The sequence below is a fragment of the Quercus lobata genome, chromosome 2 (assembly GCF_001633185.2).
Source record: "Quercus lobata isolate SW786 chromosome 2, ValleyOak3.0 Primary Assembly, whole genome shotgun sequence".
Lineage (NCBI taxonomy): Eukaryota > Viridiplantae > Streptophyta > Magnoliopsida > Fagales > Fagaceae > Quercus > Quercus lobata.
The window spans coordinates 6360795-6382414 of record NC_044905.1 but is presented as its reverse complement, the minus strand read 5'-3'; the positions used below and the strand labels follow the sequence as shown (position 1 = coordinate 6382414).

The following is a 21620-nucleotide window of genomic DNA, read 5'->3' as shown; positions in this document are numbered from 1 at the left end:
CTTATAAATAACCGAAGTTTAAAATTGAAAGTAATCATACACATGGTAAGTAGTGATTGATAAAACATAAAGTAGTACACAAAAAGTGGTACAAAGGATTTGAATTTGATAAAGGAGACCTGAGACTATCAACAACATTCCTAATTATGGCGGCTAGGAAATATCTAAAATTCTAATTCGCATCACACATGAAATTAGACTAGAAAAATAGAAAAAATTACAAGAAAAAGATCTGAGCTATCTGAGCCCTCTATTCCATAAAAGTCTGAGTCATTTGTTCTACATCTAGCACCTATTCTTTCTCAAAACTATATTGAGTTTGACATTATGGCCATGAAAAATCCTTCTGAGACTCTAATTTGTTCAAAACTATATGAACCACAAATTTCCATACCCTATAGTTACAAATTGTTATGGAGATTCTCATACTCCATATAATTTTATAAGCTACAAACTAAACCATACTTTTAAATATATTCATTCATATGAAAATAAATTTTAATAGTTACTTATGTTATGTGGAAGATGTTTGACAAGAAGACGACACTTGTAATTATAAGGGAAGAATGGTCATTAAGTACTACAAAAACCATCTCCTTTGTTGATTCGTAGGGTAGTTATCGGCTGGAAATAACTACCATTCATCTCTGTAAATAGAAGATGCATTATACAAGGAAAAAGGTCCATGATCATCACAAAGAGAACACACAATAGAAAATTTCATATCTCTATCAAGAGACTCCTATCTAGAGATGTAGGCAAATCAAGTAGTTGTTACTTGTTAGGCTTTGTAATTTGCTATGTACATGTGTTTTTATTCGATAAAGAAAGCTTGGCAAAGTAGGCATTACAATTTAGGCATTTTAATTTTCTCACTCTCGTTGTTAACTTATATATTTCACAAAAAGTCCTATTAATTTAGGTGTTACCGAACTTATATCATATTTCTTAAGATTGGTTTATACTCAAAACGATATTTCTATTCAAATCTTAAGTTATGTAGCTAACTACATAAAGAGTGAAAAATATGTTTGATATGAAACAGATTTAAAAGTTTGAATTTTAATTTTTAACTTATTTTAATCTAGAGTTTAATTTAAAATCTTACTAAATTATAGTATGAAGTATAATTTGAAATTTTACCTAAATTATAGGATTTAAATTTAGAGTTCCATTAACAAGTTCCCTTAGAATATTTGTTAATAAATCATTTTTGTCAAAAAAAAAATGTCCAAAGAATTAGTTATTTTTTTATTTTTCATAAAAATTTTTAAAAATATTTTTTAAATTATTGTGTTTAGAGTATTAGTTAACTTTTTTTTTTCCCCTTAAATTTATATATTTTTTACTAAAAACAAAATAGCAATTTCATAAGAGTTTCTGAGGAACTAGCAAGAAACAAAATTGGTTGGTATTGAAGTGGAAATGGGGGAAAAAAATAAGAGAAGGGGAATGCAAGAAATGGACAGGTCGGTCCATTACAGTCCTATATACGTGAGTGAGACCGTCAAAGGCGGTCTGAGAAAAATCTGAATCCTCTAAAACGAAAGTGTCGATTTCACACACGCACAACTTGCGTATATTATTATTATGTTTGATTGTTGAAAGCGGCAGTGGAGAGAGAATCCGTGTTAACTCTGTCAATGACCGTGACTTCCTCGGCTAGCTGCAGCTGCTATTACCTCCACACTCTGTAGCCGCGCGTGCTAGCTCCCACTTCAATTTGGACCGGTTATAACCGGCCACTTGTTTTATTACCTGGTCAAACTTTCAAAACTGTGGACCCCTCTAAACCCGTCATTTCCGTACTCTACAGATTAGTCAGATCAATGAATAAGACAAGTCCATGGGGGTGCAAGTATGATGAAATGAGGATATAGTCTTCTGACAGACCTCTTCGTCCAATGTTAGCAGGAGAAAACAATGTACCCCACTTGGTTGTTAGTTGTTAAACCTTTTTGGTACTTTTCTTTACAAATTTTAAATATTTTTTCAATAAATATTAAATCACAAATGGTTATAAGAATTTATAACAATTAATTATTTAAGATTTATTGTGAAATTGTTAGGAATGTTTTATAGGCCATCTCATTCTTAAACAATGAATTTAAATTAGAAAATCTTATAACTTGGTACTTAAAATTTATTGTACAAATATTATGTATATAGTATTTTTTATTAAAAATACACACAAATACAAGAATGCATTGAAATGAAGAATAACAATAATAATAATTAAAATAATAAATTTAAAGACAAGTTCAATTTCAAAACATCTTCTAAAGTAATTGGTTATAAAAGAGTCAGGTTGTTGAAGTGGGATTGGATGCAAAAATTGTGGTTGACTGGGTCGGTGGCTCAACTTCCTTTCAATAAAATTCTCACTCTCCTCTTGTTTGCCATCCCTTCCCTTTAAGGAAGCGAACTAGTGTGCCAACGTGCTTTGCCAAATACAGAGCAAATCGTGTGGAAGACTCTGGTTTTTTATTCCCTTATGGGGGAAATTTCTATGTTATTGTATTTTGATTTTATGAGAGTGTATTATGAGAGGTCTCGGCCAAACTCTTAAGTTCTATTAATGCATCCTATTTAATTACCAAAAAATAAAAAAAATAATAGTCGGGTTAACAAGTGTACTAAGTATACAAGTTAAAAGATGAATAAATACTCAATTTTGAGTTATAATGCATATTTTTCAATGAAAAAATACATGTATTGTTTGACCTAATTTTTTTAAAAATGTATAAAAATATTATTTAACTACTATCCTTAGAGCATTTGTTAACAAAAGTTACTCAAAATAATTGGTTACTTTTAGATCACCACTTTTTCTTTTTTTGTAAAGACTTAACCAATTTTTTTATCCCTCACATTTGAACAATTTAATAAATTATAAATTTTTTAATGAAATTATATATATATATATATATATTTATATTATTTTTTATAATAATTGTGTGGACACAGATTGAACCCAAAGCCCAAAAATGAAAAGGACTAAGGCCCAAAGAGTTCAAAATAATGAATTTGTAGAAAGTGGACTAAAAACTGAACCTCAATGAATTGAACAATAATTACAGTAGGCTAAATAGTGCTAAAAAGTTGGAATAAAAATTTTGTTGCAAAGAAAATCCTCCTTGGCGAAGTCCGAGGATGGTAATTCTTATATATTTCTCTTAGATTTAAGTACAATTATAGTTCTTGTGTCTATAGTCGTTTTCCCTCCATTCTCTGATGATCTCTTTGAAAGGGTATCTTTCTTCTTCATATTTCCCTCCTTTGTTTCATCTTCGCCCTCCTCGTGTAAATCAAATTACTGGTTTTGATCATTTTCCCATCAGCATCTTTTCAAAGTCTTTGTGGATAGCTGTAAGGTTGAATGTTATTATTCAAGTATCACCTCCACATTAATATGGTCAAAGAGTTAGCTGCAGAACATTCAATGCAGTTGTATCAGTTTTCTCTTAGATATTTCTCAGCTTTCCTTTGTCCCAGTCCTTTTTTATGCTTATCCTTACCAATATAATTGTCTGGCATGTCGTTCTTGGTGGCAGGCCAGACCCTTGACCTATACTCTGCTTAGCTGAGGAGAGGTTTATCCTCGAATTACAATTCCAACCTTTTACCACCAGACTTCTTCCATTACTTACTTATTTATATGTCCTTGGACATGACCCACAACCTAAAATTCATTTTTGGGCCCGTTACCCCTACAATAATAATATGCAAAATAAAAGGGAAGGGGAGGAAAAAATAGGGGGAATTTTGGGTGAAAGCTGATGCTTGGTTGGGAGTAAAAAAGAGAAGACGATTTTGGTGGGCCTTATAATTTTCTTCCCCAACCCACCAAAAATTTTCCCCCATAAATTGGATATGATTTTGGTGGGGTCGACTATTTTCTCCCAAACTCTCCAAAATTTTGCCCTCACATATTGAGAGGAGAGGAAGTTAGATAGAAAATGACCCAATTACTCTCTTCTCCTCTCTCATTGTGTGTGATTGTATTATGTTTTCTTGCATTTAGGTTTCTTTTTATCTAAATAGTTTTTTTATTATAATTTAAAAAAAAAAAATTTGTAGTAAGAGCATAAGAATAAATTTATATTTTCAACCAAATAAGTTTTTCATCCCACTTTTTTTTTCGCCCCTAATCAAACACACAAACAAATATGCAATCAACTTAAATCTTTTTCATTCCTCCACAATCAACTACCGCACAAAGCCGTAGGAGTACAATAGATAGTACATACATACATGTTGTAGTGCAGTGTTTATTGGTGATGGCTTTGGTATTGCCGTATTGGCGTAACAAAAACTGTCAAAACAAAACATGGGGCAGTGACACGCATATACAAAAAGAGATGGAAGAGACATAGGAGTACATATATACAAGCTCTAGTACAGCATTATTAGGTACGATCGAGTATATATGTATATGGTATTTTGGTAGTATTTACAAGTACAAAGCACGGTGCAGTGATTAGAGAAGGTCAATCAATGTGCAGAGATCACGGCAGCCGAGAAATCCGGCACAGGCCGAAGTCTATGAATGGTACTAAGTTAGAGAGAGAGAGAGAGAGAAATATGGAATCTTTGATGCAGAGAAGGTGTTGGCCACAGCCACCGAAACAGCAGGCATATCCAATTATTGCTTCCCACGCTGCCCAACATCCATCATGTTGTCGGATCTATACAATGCAAAAATTCCCAACTCACCTTGCCTTCCTTCTTTTTTTAAGCCGACTCCAACCCAATTACATTTGCTCTAGCTGCATCTAAAATATCTAAAAATAATAAAAACAAAAATTTTGGAAACTTTTTCCTAATGATAAATTAACTTTACTTATATTGATTAACAAGATCTAATCTTTGATCTCTCATCATCATTTTAGAATTGAATGTCAATTAAACTTCCGTTCATTAACAAAAGAAATTGATAATTTAAAAAGTAATCAATTTAATTTTTTAAATGTAATAAAAGTTAAAAACTTTTTTTTATTGGATTGTGATTTTAACACAAGGGTGGGGCTTTTTAAACTCAATTTAAAATTAGGTTTGCTTTATGTCACTCTTGTCACACTTTAATTGAGTAAAGAACCTTCCATTGCCGAGGCAAAAAAATGCATTTTTAAATCCTTCTTTTTAATGTGCCGTTTTAAATAATAATTAAGATAGGTGTTCCGTGTTATATATATTGTCAATTTTGTTTTATTTTATTTGGTAAAAATGCTAATACTACAATTTGTCTAAATAATCAGTTAAAAATGGTAGAGTAGAAATAGTAGGATTAAAATTTCACCCCTCACGGTCCCGTACTACATGAGCAAGATGTGACAAAAATATGGTAAAAATTACAATTATAACATTACTCTTTATTTAGACTAAAATAATTAGTTAATTGAAATAAATTACCATTATTTTATTTTTGACTTAAATTTTGGTCCATAACATTTATTTCAATTCATTCCTATAAATTTGGATCGATATAAAAACAAAACTTTTTTTCCCCGAGATCGACAAAGAAGGTGACGTGATCTTAGGGTGCATATTCTTAAGCAACAAAATGATGGTGCTCAACTGCTCATCTTATTGCAAGGAAGTTGTAGATGGGATGGGATGAACGAGAGTGTGACAGATTATGGTTCTTCTAGACACTCTTTTTTTGGGATGTGGTTGATTGTTGAATTCCAAGTCTTAAGAAACTGGTTCCGATGGAACCATAATGCTCATTGCTTAGCACACCCTCCATGTTAGTTGCACAACCACAGTGTACTTGCTCAGCTCTAGCAGTAGCAACCCTTTGCTTCCACCATGTGGTTTTGGACTACAAGTACCAAGCTAGGTCAGGCTTGGGCCCAGTTGATCATTCAGTTCTGGCCCCTATCTACAACAATCTTCCCCTCCAACCTGAATACTAAGGAGAAATATCACTGGTTTTTTTCACTTTTCTGTTTGCTGATATGGAATTCATTTGCTGGCCAAATTGATGTTTAGTTGGTTAATTTCCTTATCAAACAATAAGGTCGAGTTGATTTTCTTAATCACGGTCTATTCATCACAAGAAACTTACTGCCACGAGCATGACTATCTTGACTATTCTCTTGGAGGCTAAATGGATTTGGAATAGACATCAAACTTATCCAATGTCAGATTTTATTATTCTAATCTAATTTATTTATTTTTGTAGCAATCATAATTTGGTCAGGGCTCCTATACCCTGAAGACCTTGGCTGCTGAGAAATTAATTGAATGTTTGCTTGGGGAGGGGATAACTAAAGAATATTTGACCACTGACTAATGGGGCTGTAATAACTAGCTACTAATTGTCTGCTCTAGGAAGAGTAGACCCACTGTTAGAGACCCTAGTTGAACAGAACCAAGTCACTAACCACAAACTCCCAGATAACATTTTCTTTCTTTTTTTTTTTTTTTTTTTTTTTTTTTTTTTTTTTTTTGTATTCTTCTATTTTTATTTTATTTTATGAATACTTATCGCTTGCTTTTCTTCAATTACAAACACTCAGACAACACATCAACTCGTTCTAAAATTTACATATGTGAATAGAAATATAGTATGGTATTAATGTCTATAGAAATAAATTTATTATTTGACAAAATTAATCTTTAATTTATTAAATAAATAAAATATTTTTTTATGTACAATTGCCACGTGCAGATAATTGGTAAATACGTATAATATGTAAAAATTTCATACCTACATGTTAGCCTTACATACATCACATCGTATGCATCATATCAGATTGTTGCATGAAATACTTTTCATGAAACAAAAGCTTGAAAATTACGTTACAAAGAAGAGTTTTCTCTGGTATTATTTTCACCAATTGGCTGACGACAAGAAGGCGACTATGCTCGGATTGTAATGTCGACATCAAATCATCCAATTAGAAAAAAAGTCCAAAATAAAATTGTAATTGAACGAATGGTTTATGAACAGTTTTCGTTTCTTTCTACCAAAATTTGTTTATGCTTGTTTATCAATTCTTTTTAAAAAAAATTGAGACAAACTACAATTTCTCAAATTTTATAATATAAAATTCAAATAATTTCAAACTTTAAAAATTTTACATATTTTTAGCTTGACTCACTTTAGTATGATTTTGGAAAAAATTGACACTTTTTCAAATGATCTAACGCATTACGCATGAACATGAGCTGAGAGCTACGTGTTGCGTGTTGATGAGCCGCTGATATACAAACAGTACACAAAACCACCGCTTATGACAACAACATCAAAAATCCCACATTGACCATTGTCAATGTTTCCCACTATGCCTCTCTCTTTCTCTCTCTCTTTGTCCTCAGCTTATTATTTCACCCTCCACATTTTTAACCCACCCACACAAATAACAAATAACACATACAGACATACTCTCTCCCTCTCTCTCAGTATAAATCTTCCCTCACTGCTTCCAAGACATCTCTATTCTCTCTCTCAATTCCCTGAATCATCTATCCCCAAGTCTCTAACTTTAAACCCCCCATTTGTCTCATTCTAAAAAACACAAAAAATCTATCTCTCACTCCCACAAAAACAAGAAGAAGCTAAGTACCTAACAAGTAACTAGAAATGCCATCGGAGACAAGTGAAGGAAAAGCGGTTACGAGGGTCCACCAGAGTTTGGGCCACCCACCACCACCGCAGGCGCAACCGCTACCATGTCCTCGCTGCGACTCGACCTCCACCAAGTTCTGCTACTACAACAACTACAACCTCTCTCAGCCTCGCCACTTCTGCAAGTCGTGCCGGCGTTACTGGACCCAAGGTGGCACCCTCCGCAACGTACCCGTTGGTGGTGGGACCCGCAAGGCTGCCATGACTAAGCGCTCTCGCTCCGCCACGTGTTCCTCTTCTACTTCTTCCTCTTCGTCTTCTTCCTCCACTGTTACCAACAGCAGCGACGCCGTTTTAGGGAACCCTGCTGCTGCTGCTGCTTCGGGTCTTCACGTTGAGAACATGGATTTGGGTGGTGGGAGCTTCAATTTCTTGCTGAACTCGCAAGGTCCCAGCTTGTTGGGCCTGAGTGGGTATGGGCTTGGGCTTGGGCCCATACCCGGGTACGATGAGATGGGGTTCGGGTTGGGAAGAGGGAGCTGGACATTCCCTGAAGTCGGTGACTTTGGCGGTGGTGGGAGTGGCAATGGTGCCGACGTGGCCTCTATGGGGTTCAACACGTGGCAGATGAATGGTGCTGAAGCTGGTGGACTAGCTGATTCTGCTGCAGCTGCAGCTGCAGGGGATTCCATTCCTGGCCAGGGTTTGAAGTGATCCATTAATTAAATTACTTTTTAATAGTAATGCTTGTTTTTAGTTTTACCATTTTCCAGGGAAATGGTTTTTCATTTCACCTTGTTTTTCGGTTTTTTTTTTTTTTTTCTTTTTTGGGTGAATGGTGGTGGGATTTTGAAATACTAGGGAAAAGTGGTATTTGTGGGGTTTCACTTTCAGTCGCTTTCTTTTGTGGGTCAGTGTTTGGTTGGAGGGGTATAGATAGACTGGTATAGGGTTACATAGAGAATGACTAGGATGAAAGAGTACCTGTGGGATACTGATTCCTTGGTCTTAATTAGTTAGTGCTCTCTTTTTTTCGTTTTTGTTTTTCATGGTTATGTAAAAAATCTTTGGGTTTTGTCTTTGGACAAATTGGTGGAAGCAAATGGACAAGGAAACCTTTTTGGGGAGTTTTTTTTACTACCACAATATATCTACTTTGAGAAAAGGCAATTCTTTGGATTGCGTAGTCTCTCTCTCTCTCTCTCTGTTTTTTCTCCTCCCTAATTCATGGGGTTTTGTTTTGCACTTTCTTTCTCTTGCTCTTTCATCTTTGGTACTCTCTTTTTTAAGAACAGTATCTACTTGTTTTGCACTTGTGTGGGTTATGCATGATGAATTGAGTATCCACTCTAAAAAATGCCCAGTTTTCTTTTTCTTTTTTTGGGTAACAATGCCAATGTATTGAATTCTCTAAGCAGAACAATGTAGGGTAGCATGAATATAATTGGAGTTCCGACTCTCGAAGAACAATGTCTGAGATTTGGTTTATTACGCGTGTTTGGCACACTTTTTTCTTCTTTTAGATTTTTAATTTATTTGTTTATGTATAATTTTTTTTTTCTAGGAAAAAAATTACTTTAATCAATTAGTAATTAAAAGCAATTACATCCAAAGATTCCAAGCACACTTAAATAGTTATATGTGTTCACATTTTTTTTTGGTTAAACCCGGCAGACTGAGTGTTCAATTTTAAATCAGGCATGTTCAGCTCCAATTCAACCCCTAGTTGTTTGAATTCAGTGTTTGATTCCTCCCCAAGGGAAACCAATTCTTCTACTGATGGTACAAAATGTCGCACCACGTGATTCCTTTGATCAAGGAAAACATTTTACTTTGAATGTTTTGGAGTAACCAAATATGACTTCCTGTTTAATTTGACACATGTCAAAACTACAATTTTTTTTTTTTTGCTAAAAATGTCAAAATTACATTTTAAACTATTGGGAATGAACATTCTAAATTTCTAATAGTATTTGCAGTATAAATTAGCTGTCAGCAGATAATATGAAGGGTATTTACCATTTAGTTCAAAGAAAACCACAGCTATGATGAATAATCTTCTAGAGTCATCTACCATTCAACTTTTTATAATTACACATAATATTTGAGTAGTATTGCACATACAAAAATAAAAACAACCGAAACCATTGAAAACCACAGAAACCATGGCCATGATTTCAATTCAAAATTTCAATTGCTTTTACAGCGTGTAAATATATATATAACACAGTTTGTATAAGCTTTTTCACTTTTATCATTTGGGATTCAATAATGTATGGCAAGAAAGGAAAAGGGCAAAGGGCAAGTGAGGTGACCTATAGTCAAGTCATGGTTGACACATTGCTTGTTATCATCTAGAAAAAAGGGTGATCATAGCTGACATTCCACCCACTACGAGAAGGGTTTCATTTTCTGATGGTTCATCCATCCTGTGCCTAATTAATGCATTTGACTGCTGCGCATGCATGTTCCTAGGTCGATGCTTAATTACCGGGTGCTTTCTTTACTTGTTGATAATGACTACTTACATAAAAGAATTGCCTTCTTGCACCCAAAAAAAAAAAAAAAAATACCTCACCCTTGAAATAGCCCCATTTTATATATATGTTGTGGATGAAATTCTGGAATCAGCACATTCATCCATCCTATGTTTCATTGGTTTCGTATTTATAAAATTCACATTGTGGGCGGCGGCCGAGTATGGCAATGGCATTTTAAATTGGTAGATATCCCAATTCTAGATCCTAGAGTTGTGTATCAGACATTTAAAAAAAAAAAAAAAAAATCAATCTCATCACTTCGATTAAGGGAGTTATATTTTAATTTTTTAAGATAATCAGTGATCAATAATTATTTTATTTATAAAATATTACATTTCAAATTTTTTAGATTTTTAAATTATACACAAAATATTAATTTATGGTTCAAATGGTAAATAATATCAAACAGATTTTTATCTTTGTCTTCAATACTTGTAAAATTTTGAAATTGACCGCAACTCGCCAAGTTGTTCAAGTGGATTGAGTTTCACAAGTCTTTGGATAGTCCTAACTTCATCCATGTAATAAGTTTAATTTGTATCATTAAGTTGTTTTATATATATATATATATATATATATATATAATTATGATGCCTCAATTTGATTGATTTGTGTGAATATGTGATGAGTCCTACATCAGGTATATACTGGGTTGAATTGAGCTTTATTAACAATTACAAGGAGTCTTAATTGTGACTAGTCCTTTTGAAGTATAGCGCAGATGTGACTAAGGTTTTTCCTTGAGTCGTTACATATCTATATATGGGTTGTGTTTAAGTTACACCACTCAATATTTTTTAATAGGATGCCAATTTTGACAAATCCACTGTTGGGTTATATTATCTTCATATATTCCCCATGCTTGCAAAATTTTAAAGTGATCAAATATTAATAACCATGTCATCAATCAATTGTTTAAATTCAAATTTTTGTAATTTAAAATAATTCATAAAAAATGAGTTTATGAATGAAATGGTAAATAACATTCGATTAGTATGAAAATTGGCATGCATGCTAAGAATATATAGGACATGTAATCCAACGATAAGATTTCTAAAATATGAATTCAATAATAAGTTATTGGGTAGTGTAACATTGCTTAGAGTTACATTAGGCGTAACCTAAACTCAACTCATATATATATATATATATATATATATAGTCAATCTTCTAACATTTAGAATGCCAAGGACCATATCTCAGTTCTTAATTTTTAAAAATAATCTTCAAGTTATTGTAAGGGAAAAAAATGTGCACTTCCAGAAAAAGAATGATGTGTTTTCTTCCTAAAAAAGAAATTTCTATAAAAAAAATTATTTTAAAACTTAAAAAAAAAGTACAACCATCCTTTATAAGAGCCCCATAACTCAAAAGAGTGGGATGGGAATATTTCAAATTTAATAGAATTGAAATACTTTCTTGTTTAGGCATGTCTAGAATGAAGGAAGAGGATAAAATAGCAGAAAGAAAAATAGTTAATAAGTTATATACTAAAATTAAGTACATTTTGATCGATAAATTAACAGATGTCTCCAAAAGTTTAAGCTGTTAAAAAAAATTATTTAACCATAATTCTAATGTTAATCATATTTCTTTATCTTCTCTACCTCCATACAACATATAGGGTTAGATACCATTGTCAAAACTCATGGATAGCTTCATTTGCTTCTCTTTTTCATCTTGTAAAATTTTGCAATAAGGAAATTTATTCTTAAGAGCTAGATATCTTCAAGAAGGGTACTCAATTTCTTTTTTCTTTTTTCTTTTTTTTAAGTAACAAATACATACAAGAGAAAGAGAAAAAGATTCTAGCGTAGAGGTACTACAAATTGCACTAAAAAATCTTTATAATTTTTTAAGGGAGGGTATGACAAGTTTAGTTCTCAACCTTTCTTTTTTGGAGATAGTTTTAACTTATGATATCCGCTATTGATAATTGTTTTTTTATCATCATACCAAGACACCAATTGATTTTAGTGTAGATGAGGATTGAAGTTCAAATCTCTTATTCGATGATAAAAATTTTACCAGTTGAACTAACTAATTGATAAGTGTGGATGATATTGATATGAACCCATTTTATTATTAGTCATTATTTTTAATACAAGATATAAATTCTATTTTAATTTAATCTAAATGTATATATACATATATATGTAAAGTTCCCTTAAAATTTAAACGTCGGACTTGCCCGACACTTCACAAACATTTTATTATTAGTCATTTTCTGATTTCCCCCTACTTCGGTACATCCCATATTTATAGGCATTGAAATGGGAAAACATACATGTTTTTGTCTGTCAGCTGGAGTCATCATTTACGCAGGGAATGATTTTGTTCAGCCCCCTTTTCCCACCCACCAAACACGCTCTAAACAGTGTGTTCACTGCAAAATGAGAGCCACCAAAAGTGCATGGGAACTAATAAGTGATATCTTCCTTTCCAGGAAGCATCCATTATGATTCCTGGCCCCACCTTATTCAATTTTAGATAAAGCACTCCATTTATCTTGACAACCTTTATAATCACTGCTCGGCAAGATTAAGTCTTAGACTCTATTATCTTTGTCTCTCAAAAATAATATAAAAAATAAAAAGAAGACTCTAGTATCCTTAGTTTGTGTAATTAACGGAAAACATACTTTGTAAAATATTAGTAAAAACTACTTGCAGAACAACTTGTTTTTTTTATATTTTGCTACAATCCTGAAATGAGATAAATAGCATTTTTTTTTGTTTGATTAATAGTAAAAATCATTAACATTAATTTCTTTTATTATAGATGATTATATAAACACAAACTTTCATTCACAAAAGCATATTCATAATTGGGGAGGGGGGGGGGGGATATTGCATTTGTATCATTTAGAGCCCCAAATGGAAAAACAAAACCCTAATTCTAAATTAATGCAAAATATCAAGGGTGAAGTGACTTGTTTGAGGAAAAAAGTTAATAGTTGTCAACATGGGTTAACTATAGTTAATCGTCGGTTTGATTGGAGAAAAAGAGAGATGAGAGATTTTTCTTTTGTTTTTGAAATTTATAATCTCTATTGTAGCATATTTTAAGATAACTACCTTGTATTATTAATGAGTTTGTCTGATATTAATTTTGATTTTAGCATATTTCAAGAATGAGTTAATAAATTTTTCTCTTAAAATTTAATTTAAAAAAAAAAAAAGAGAAAAAGTGAGTAAAGATAGAAAGATACATGGGAGTGTTTTGTAACCTAAAATGTATATGTGATAGTTTGTTTAGGATGTGAGATTTGAAAAAATAAATAAATAAAAAAATTCACTTTTATTAGGTTTGTGTTTTATTAACCAACGAAAAATATATCCAAGTTTATTATCCATTATCCTTAGAAAGCTTAACTGAAACAAACGGAGTCTAAAAGGACATAACTTCTACCTTGGAACTTGACTTTAAATTCTGTCTTCTTCTTTTTTAAATGTAAATAATAGGGAAGAAAATGTGGAATTCAAATCATAAACATGAAACACCACCAAAAAATGTTACTATATTAGTAGTTGTGCAATTATTTGAACCTATCAGATAGTCAAGGATTAGAGAACAGAGAATAGAAAGAAAGGGAAGAAGGATGAACGACACAATGATAGCTGAAGTTGCAAGAGGATTAGATTAGTAGCTAAACTACAAGTAGTTTAGGTGTTAATTTAATTTAGTTGTATCACACATGTTATAACTAATCTTTGCACGTGTAGTAATTGCTTCCCTTAATTATAATTTGGTATAATTAGTTATGCTCTGTTTTGGGGGTTTAGGTTCCTAGCATAGATGTAATTGTATAAAGCTCTAATTCTTTACAGATTCATTCATTGTATCAATAAGAGAAAGTTCTTCATCTTTTCTCTCTCAATTTCTCTCTCTATGTTCACACTTCTTCTCCTTTTCGTCTTACTTTCTTCCATGGTATTAGAGCTCGAGCCTTCATCAATGGTGTCGAATACTCAGACTGATTCATCTTCTTCTTCTCAGCGAGAATTGTCTCCAATGGAAGATCCACGAAGTCCATTTTTCTTGCATCATGGTGAAACACCAGGTGCAATTTCGATTACTCAACCATTAATTGAGGATAACTACCCTACTTGGGCCAAAGCAATGAGAATGGCTTTGGATGCCAAAAGCAAGCTTGGCTTTGTTGATGGTTCTGTCAATGCTTCAATGGCAGTCACACCACTCAAGAAGCAAGCTTGGTCCAAGTGCAATTCAATGATTTCTTCTTGAATCTTGAATTCAGTGTCTCCTCACCTCACTGCTAGTGTGATCTACAGAGACACAACATTTGAGGTATGGAATACTCTTAAGAAACATTTTTCTTAAGCCAATGGACCAAGAATCTCTCAGCTTTAGAAGCAAATCTCAACTATGATGCAATGTGCTGCTACAGTAACAAGCTTCTTCACTAATCTTCAAGCTACTTGTGATTAATTATTGAATTTTAGGCCTTTACCATGTTGCTTATGTGGTAAGTGCACCTGTGGTGTGAATGATAAAATCATAGCCTTTTAGCATCAAGATTCTCTCATGCAATTCCTCAATGGCTTTAATGATTCTTACTCTCAAGCCAGAACACAAATCCTCATGATTGAGCCTAGTCCTTCCATTGATAAGGCATTTTCCTTAGTGATTCAAGAGGAAATGCAACAGTGTTTGGGTTTTACTGTTGCTCCTTCAGTTGAGTCAACTGCTCTTGCCGTCAAGGATCAAGGATTCAACCAAGGCAATCCATTTCTAGGGAACAATAGTAAGAATGTCAAAGGAAACAATGCTAAAGGGAGGCTAGTGTGTAGGAATGGCAACGGACTGGGTTTTTGCATACCCGGACCCGACCTGCAGGTCAAGACCCGCGACTTGAACTCGGCCCGATTATTAATCGTTTTTTTTTTCTTTCGGGGCCTAGACCCGCCCTGTCGGGCCTCGTTTAGCTGCTTGGGCCCAAATCTGGCCCAACCAAATTTTTTCTTATTTTTATTTTAAGCCCATTAAGATTTTTTGCCGGATTCAAACCCATTCAAGGCATTATTGGGCAGCCCATTCAAGCCCATTAAAATTTTTTTGTATTAAGATTTTTGGCATTTGGGCCATGTTATATGGCAGCCAAATCAATCCAAATCATATGCAGTCAAATCAATCAAAATCATAGGTTAATCATAAATCAATAAATCATAACTAAAATCACCAGCTAAACATAAAAATAAAATAAATCCAACAAGTCCAAGAACTAAGTATCACAAGTCCAACAAGTCCAAGAAATTAAAAAGTCACAAAACAAATCCCACAAGTCTAAGAAATTAAAAAGGCTAAGAAATTACAATAGGCTAAAAAGGCTTAGAATAATTACAAACCAACAAAGGCTACTAAATTAATACAAAATGTCTAATCATCCACAATTGTGACACAACTCCCATCCTCTTCATTAGGCTCTCTATCATCAAGAATTGATTGAAGTAATCTCTAGACATAGTTGAAGAACCTACAACAACAATGAAATAAAAAATGGAATAAACTTCATCAAATTGTAACTAGCAATTATAAAAATACAATTTTGATTTTATAAATAGAAATTAGACAATTGCTAACCGTTGATTTCACTTCATAACCAATTCTGAGCACACATCATTGCCTCTATAGTCTTGGGATGTAGCCTACTACGGTGTGGACTTAAAAGTCTCCCACTAGTGCTAAAGGCAGATTCTGAAGCAACAGTTGTGACATTGCAATCCTTTGTAAAGTAGGATACTTGAGACCATTACTATTCCACCATCCCAAAATATCAAAATCTTCACTCCTCTTCAACACTCCCTCATCAATGAAATGATCAAATTCCATTCTAGCACTCCCATGTTTCTTTGAACTACTTAAACTATTGTTCATAAACAAATCAACAGATGACATTGCCCCACTCAACCTAAACTTCATTTGTGCCACAGGGCTTGAAGTACTTGCAGGAATACGAGAACTTCCTTCATTATCTACAGGGGACTCATCTATATCTCCATACTAATCAAGCAAATCATAACAAAGATTCTTAATTTTTTCAATCTCCAAATCAGAATTATCACCATAAATGTTAGGATAATAAAACTCTAATAACTTCATCTTATATCTTGGATCTAAGATAGCAGCAATAGCCATAACAACACTAACATTAGCCCAATAAGAATTAAATTTAGCAAGCATGCTTTCTGCCATCGTACTTATCATCTCATTTGAAGATAAACTCCATTCATTCAATGCAATTTTCAACTCACACACCAAAGTAAAATACATATTAATTGTAGGGTACTTACGACCAGAGAAAAACTCAGTCGCACTATGAAACAACTCCAACCTCCCACAAATATCTTTGGCTAACTCCCAATCATAATCATATGGTAAACAAGTATAAGATATTTCACGTTTAGCCAAATGTGAGAAAACATCTTTATAAATCAATGCAGTAGAAAGCATTAAGTAAGTTGAATTCCAACGAGTTTTACAATCTAAGATTAACTCTTTGGTGCATTGAACACACAATTGATGTGCATTTTCTTCAAATTTCTGCCTCCTTTTTAGTGATCCAGTCCAATAAATTACACTATCACGAATCCTTTCAATACCATCACCAATAAGAGACAACCCATCTTGAATAATCATATTCAAAATATTTGCAGCACACCTCATATGCAACATAGACCCACCCAACATAAGAGAACTAGTATCAAGCTTATTCAAGAGAAGTCTTATCATGGCATCATTAGTACTACAATTATCAACAGTTATTATGGACAACTTCCTATCAATGTTCCACTCTAAAAAACTATCAACAAAGACTTCAGCCAAGACATCTTTCGTGTGTGGAGAAGGAACATAAACAAACCTAGAAAAATAATATGAATAATTATAACATAACTCAATAAACATTCTAAATGTAAAGTCTTTAACATTCAATTTATAGATAAAAAAATTACCTTAAAACTCAGCTTTGCAACGTCCAAGTATGATCAATAAAATAAGTGATAATGACCATAAACCGTCTCTTTTTGTTACTTGAAGTCCACATATCAGTTGTAATTGCCATCCTACTTCCATTCTTGTCCGTCATCTTCAAAACTTTCTCCCTCTCATTATCATAGATTTTAAGAATGTCACTCTTCAAAGTATTTCTTGTGACAAATTAAACATAGGTTGAAGATCAACTACAAATTCTTTAAACCCAATATGGTCAACCATTGAAAGGGGATATTCATGTAGGATGACCATACAAGCAAGCTTATTCCTCACTCTAACTTGATCAAATTGGTAAGTATTCAAACTCATAGTTCCATCCACCTTATTTTGTTATTTAATTAAGATTTGTTGTCGCATATCCCTTATATCTTTAAACTTTCATGGACATCTTGCTAAATGATTACGCAAATGAGTTGTACCTTGGTTAGACTCACCCAAGTAAAGTTTGTTACAATGATGACATTGGGCTTTAACTTTTCAATCAACTTTCTTCCTTGTAAAATGAGACCAAACATCTGAGGTAGTCTTTCTTTTTTTACTTGTATCCAAGTCCTCATTTGCAAGCTCTTACTCTCCCTCTGTCCCTTCTTGTTCCTCTACCTCTAAGTCTTCTCCCACTAAGTCCACCGTCGGAGATTTCAGATTCCTAATTGGTTCAGAAGTTTGGGAGTTAGAATAAAAACAAATTATCAAAAATTTATTATTACACATACTCATTGATTAATAGGCACAAATTCATAATTACATAGATTCACAAATTCTATCAACGCAATCATAATTAAACATGATTAACTACAAATTTAAACACTTACTCGTTGTTTAATGGTGATCTTGAGGGTGAGTTGCCAGGCGACAATGGCGAGGGTGATCGTGAAAATGGCGAAGGAGACCGCATAGTTGGCAAGGGACAACGTCCCGTTCTCAAGGGAGAGCCACTTGGCGAGGAAGAACCAGATTTGTTTGTGTCTGTGTTTGTGTCTTCCATCTCCGTTTTAGGATCTGCATTCCCAACAAACACAAAAAACAAAAAATTTCTTCCATTAAACAAACTATGCAGAAATGAGGGAAAGAACAGGGGAACAGAATGCTTTGAGACTTGAATCAGGTGAAAGATATGTGTACAAAAATTCACTACCATATTTCACACTTAGTTTCACCGATTTCAACATCCCCAATGTATTACTTATCATCAAATCCAATCCTAATTACCAAACAAACAAAATCTCCATATATATATATATGGAGGGTCCTGGCCCTCATTAGAAGCAACACAACACTTCAATTTAATATTTCCTCTTTCCTCAGTCATTCCAAATGTTTTTTGTTTTAAATATATATAAAGTGCTCAAACAAATTGGATCTGACATGCAGGGATCACCCAACTTATATGCCAATGAAGAAGACACCAAAGTTATCACATGAAACAAGCGTAATGATCAAAGATAATTTAAGGTTGTAGGTTGTTTCCTTGAAAATTATATGCATTAAGAAACTTGTATATACTTTGTTCCATGTTTTTTCGCATGCACCTCACACTCCCAAATTTTCCTAAAGGAATCATTTTTCCTAAAAGAATTTTTTTTTTAAAATACCATAAAACATGCAAAAGCATTAATATTGAACTAATAAACAAATAAAAAATAACATATTAGGCCTACAAAATTATAAACCAAACTGAAACATCAAAGAAGACTCAAAAAAGAAACTTCAACATAGTCCTTAACTAAACCCCAGGATAACAAGAATCAATCTTAAATTTCAATGACCACAAACAAACTAAAATCTACAGTGATACAACCAATACACCTAAAAAAAACCCAATCAATTAATCAATCCATGACCCCACTGGTACAAAACAAAGCATCCAATTTCTGTACACTTAACCTATGAATTTACATAAAATAAGAGACCCAGAAAGCAACAAAAACAACAACAACAACAAAAGGAAAATGAAAGAAGAAGATGGTGAGAGCACAAACCAGATAGGTCAGACTGAGATCATAACAGAGCAAAATGAGGGAGTGTCGGAGTGAGGGAGTGTCGGTCGAAGTGAGGGAGTGTCGAACCAAGCTGAGGGAGAGGGAGTGTCGTACTAAGGAAGAGGGAATGTCGGACTGACAGACTGAGCTGAGGGAGGCTGAAGAAATGAGGGATTACCAGATAAGGGTACCGGGTTTTTAAACTAGTCAGGTTTCGGGTCGGGTCTCGGGTTTTTTTGATAAAACCCGGACACGCTTCAGGTTTTTTTTTTTTTTAAACCCATACTCGACTCTATTCCTAATCGGATTGGGTAAAACTTGGCCCATTAGGGTCGGGTCAGGCCAGGCCGAGTACCCGTGGGTCAGGTAAAAATTGCCATCCCTACTAGTGTGTAGTCATTATGGGAATGTTGGTCATGTTATGGAGAAATGCTACAAACTAGTAGGTTTTCCTCCTAGTTACAAGCAGAAAGGTAAAGTGGCTATAGCCAATCAAGTCCTGGTTGAAGGTGATCAAGGCACTTCTGATGTTTAGCAGGTCAATTCCTTCCCTTTCGCTTCAGAGCAATATTAGCAACTGATTTCAATGCTCAGCTCTCATGCTTCCACATATGGTGGTTCTAATGATGCCTTACCCTCAACCAATTTTGCCCTTTCAGGTAATATGTGTAATGCTTGGTTAGATTCTGTTTCCTTAGACTTGCATCATTCAGCTTTTGCTGTTAATCCTGCCAATAAAGTTGCTTATGGTAATGATGTATGGGTTCTTGACATTGGGGCTATAGACCATATAGTCCATTCTTTATCTTTGTTTACACCTATCACTAGTTCCATTTCAACATTTGTTCAATAGCCTAATGGTGAAAAGGTTATTGTTACACATATAGGTACAATCCAAGTTACTTCAACTTTGATTCTTGAAAATGTACTATGTGTTCCCTCTTTCACTTTCAATCTGATATCAGTCAGCCAATTAACCAAAACTCTATCATGTTGTCTTGTTTTTCTCTTCGATTTATGTTTCATACAGGACCTTACTTGTTGGAGAACGATTGGAGTGGGTGAAATGCATGACAATTTGTATTTGCTGCACACTACATCATTTTGCAAGTCTGTTTCAGAAGCTTCTTCAATTCTTGAGTCTGTTTTTCAATCTTTTGTTAATTCTGTGTCAACTCCTGGTGTTACTAAGCCATATCTTTGGCATATGAGGTTAGGTCATGTCTCTGATAATAAGTTTCATATTTTACACAGTTATCTTCCTAATGTACGTTCTTTTCATAGTAATAAAAATTGTGTTCTTTGTCCAATTGTAAAACAGAAACGACTTCCATTTCCTTCTTTTAATCATGTTTTAGATAATGCTTTTGATTTGATCCATTGTGATGTTTGGGGACCATTTGCTAGGTTCACTCATGATGGTTTTAGATACTTCCTTACCATTGTGGATGATGCCACAAGATCCACTTGGGTTTATCTCATGAAATCAAAATCTGATACTAGAGCTTTGTTGATTTCATTTTATACCATGATTAACCCACAATTTCATACCAACATTAAGATCATTAGAACTGACAATGCTCCTAAATTATTCTTAAAAGATTTTTATGCTAAACATGTCATTATTCACCAACATTCATGTGTTGCCACTCCACAACAAAACTCAGTTGTGAAGAGGAAATATCAGCACATTTTAAGTATTGCAAGAGTATTGAAGTTTCAATCTAATGTTTCTATTTCTTATTTGGGTGAATGTGTGTTTACTGCTGTTCACATTATTAATAGGTTGCCTTCTAAGATCTTAAACCATAAAACTCCATTTGAAAAACTCTATGGCAAACCTCCTACTTATGCTCATTTGAAAGTCTTTGGTTGCCTTTGTTTTGCATCCACTTTGCCTTATAACAGGACTAAATTTGAACCAAGATCCTTTTCTTGTGTTTTTCTTGGTTACCACTTTGGTGTTAAAGGTTACAAGTTACTTGATTTAACTACCAAAAGGATTTTTGTCTCTAGGGATGTTCATTTCCTTGAAACTGTGTTTCCTTTTATTTCACATTCTCATTCTTTCGCCCCTCACACTAGCATACCTTTACCTCATCTTTCCATTAAGTGGCTCAACCACCTGCTTCCTTGCTTGATTTTCCCACTTCAAACCCTTCTTCTGCTTCCCTTCCTCAAGTTCACAATCCTGATAGTATTTCTAATCCTGATATTCCTTCTAGTCCTGCTAATCCTTTAGATGATTCTTCACATCCTGTGTTAGCTGTTGAGGATTCTGCAGATTCAACAGCCCTCAATCCATCTCCATCTGTCCCACCTAAACTTCCTTCCAATATTGTACCACCTGCTCCTTTGAGGAAGTCTTCCAGGTTGTCTAAACCACCTTCATACTTGTAGGATTATAAGTGCAGCTCCATTGTCAGTGATAAACTCATTTCTTCTCTTCCTGCCAACAGGTCAGGTAAACAATATCCCTTATCCACTTACCTTGATTCCTCTAAATTGTCT

At 33.7% G+C, this 21620-nt stretch overlaps 2 protein-coding genes across 2 annotated transcripts; one reads left to right on the top strand and one right to left on the bottom strand.

Moving 5' to 3' along the window:
• The first annotated feature begins 7304 nt into the window (after positions 1-7304).
• On the top strand, positions 7305-8752 carry LOC115977864 (dof zinc finger protein DOF1.6). The gene has a single exon (XM_031099889.1). The coding sequence runs from the start codon at positions 7592-7594 to the stop codon at positions 8288-8290; it is 699 nt and encodes a 232-aa protein (XP_030955749.1). The 5' UTR covers positions 7305-7591; the 3' UTR covers positions 8291-8752.
• Positions 8753-15801: 7049 nt separating this feature from the next.
• LOC115958107 (zinc finger BED domain-containing protein RICESLEEPER 1-like) lies at positions 15802-18115 on the bottom strand. The gene is made up of 4 exons (XM_031076474.1): positions 17943-18115; positions 17702-17776; positions 16288-16999; positions 15802-16140 (listed from the first exon to the last, which is right to left on the bottom strand). The coding sequence occupies exons 1-4, from the start codon at positions 18113-18115 to the stop codon at positions 15802-15804; spliced, it is 1299 nt and encodes a 432-aa protein (XP_030932334.1).
• Between the last annotated feature and the right edge of the window lie 3505 nt (positions 18116-21620).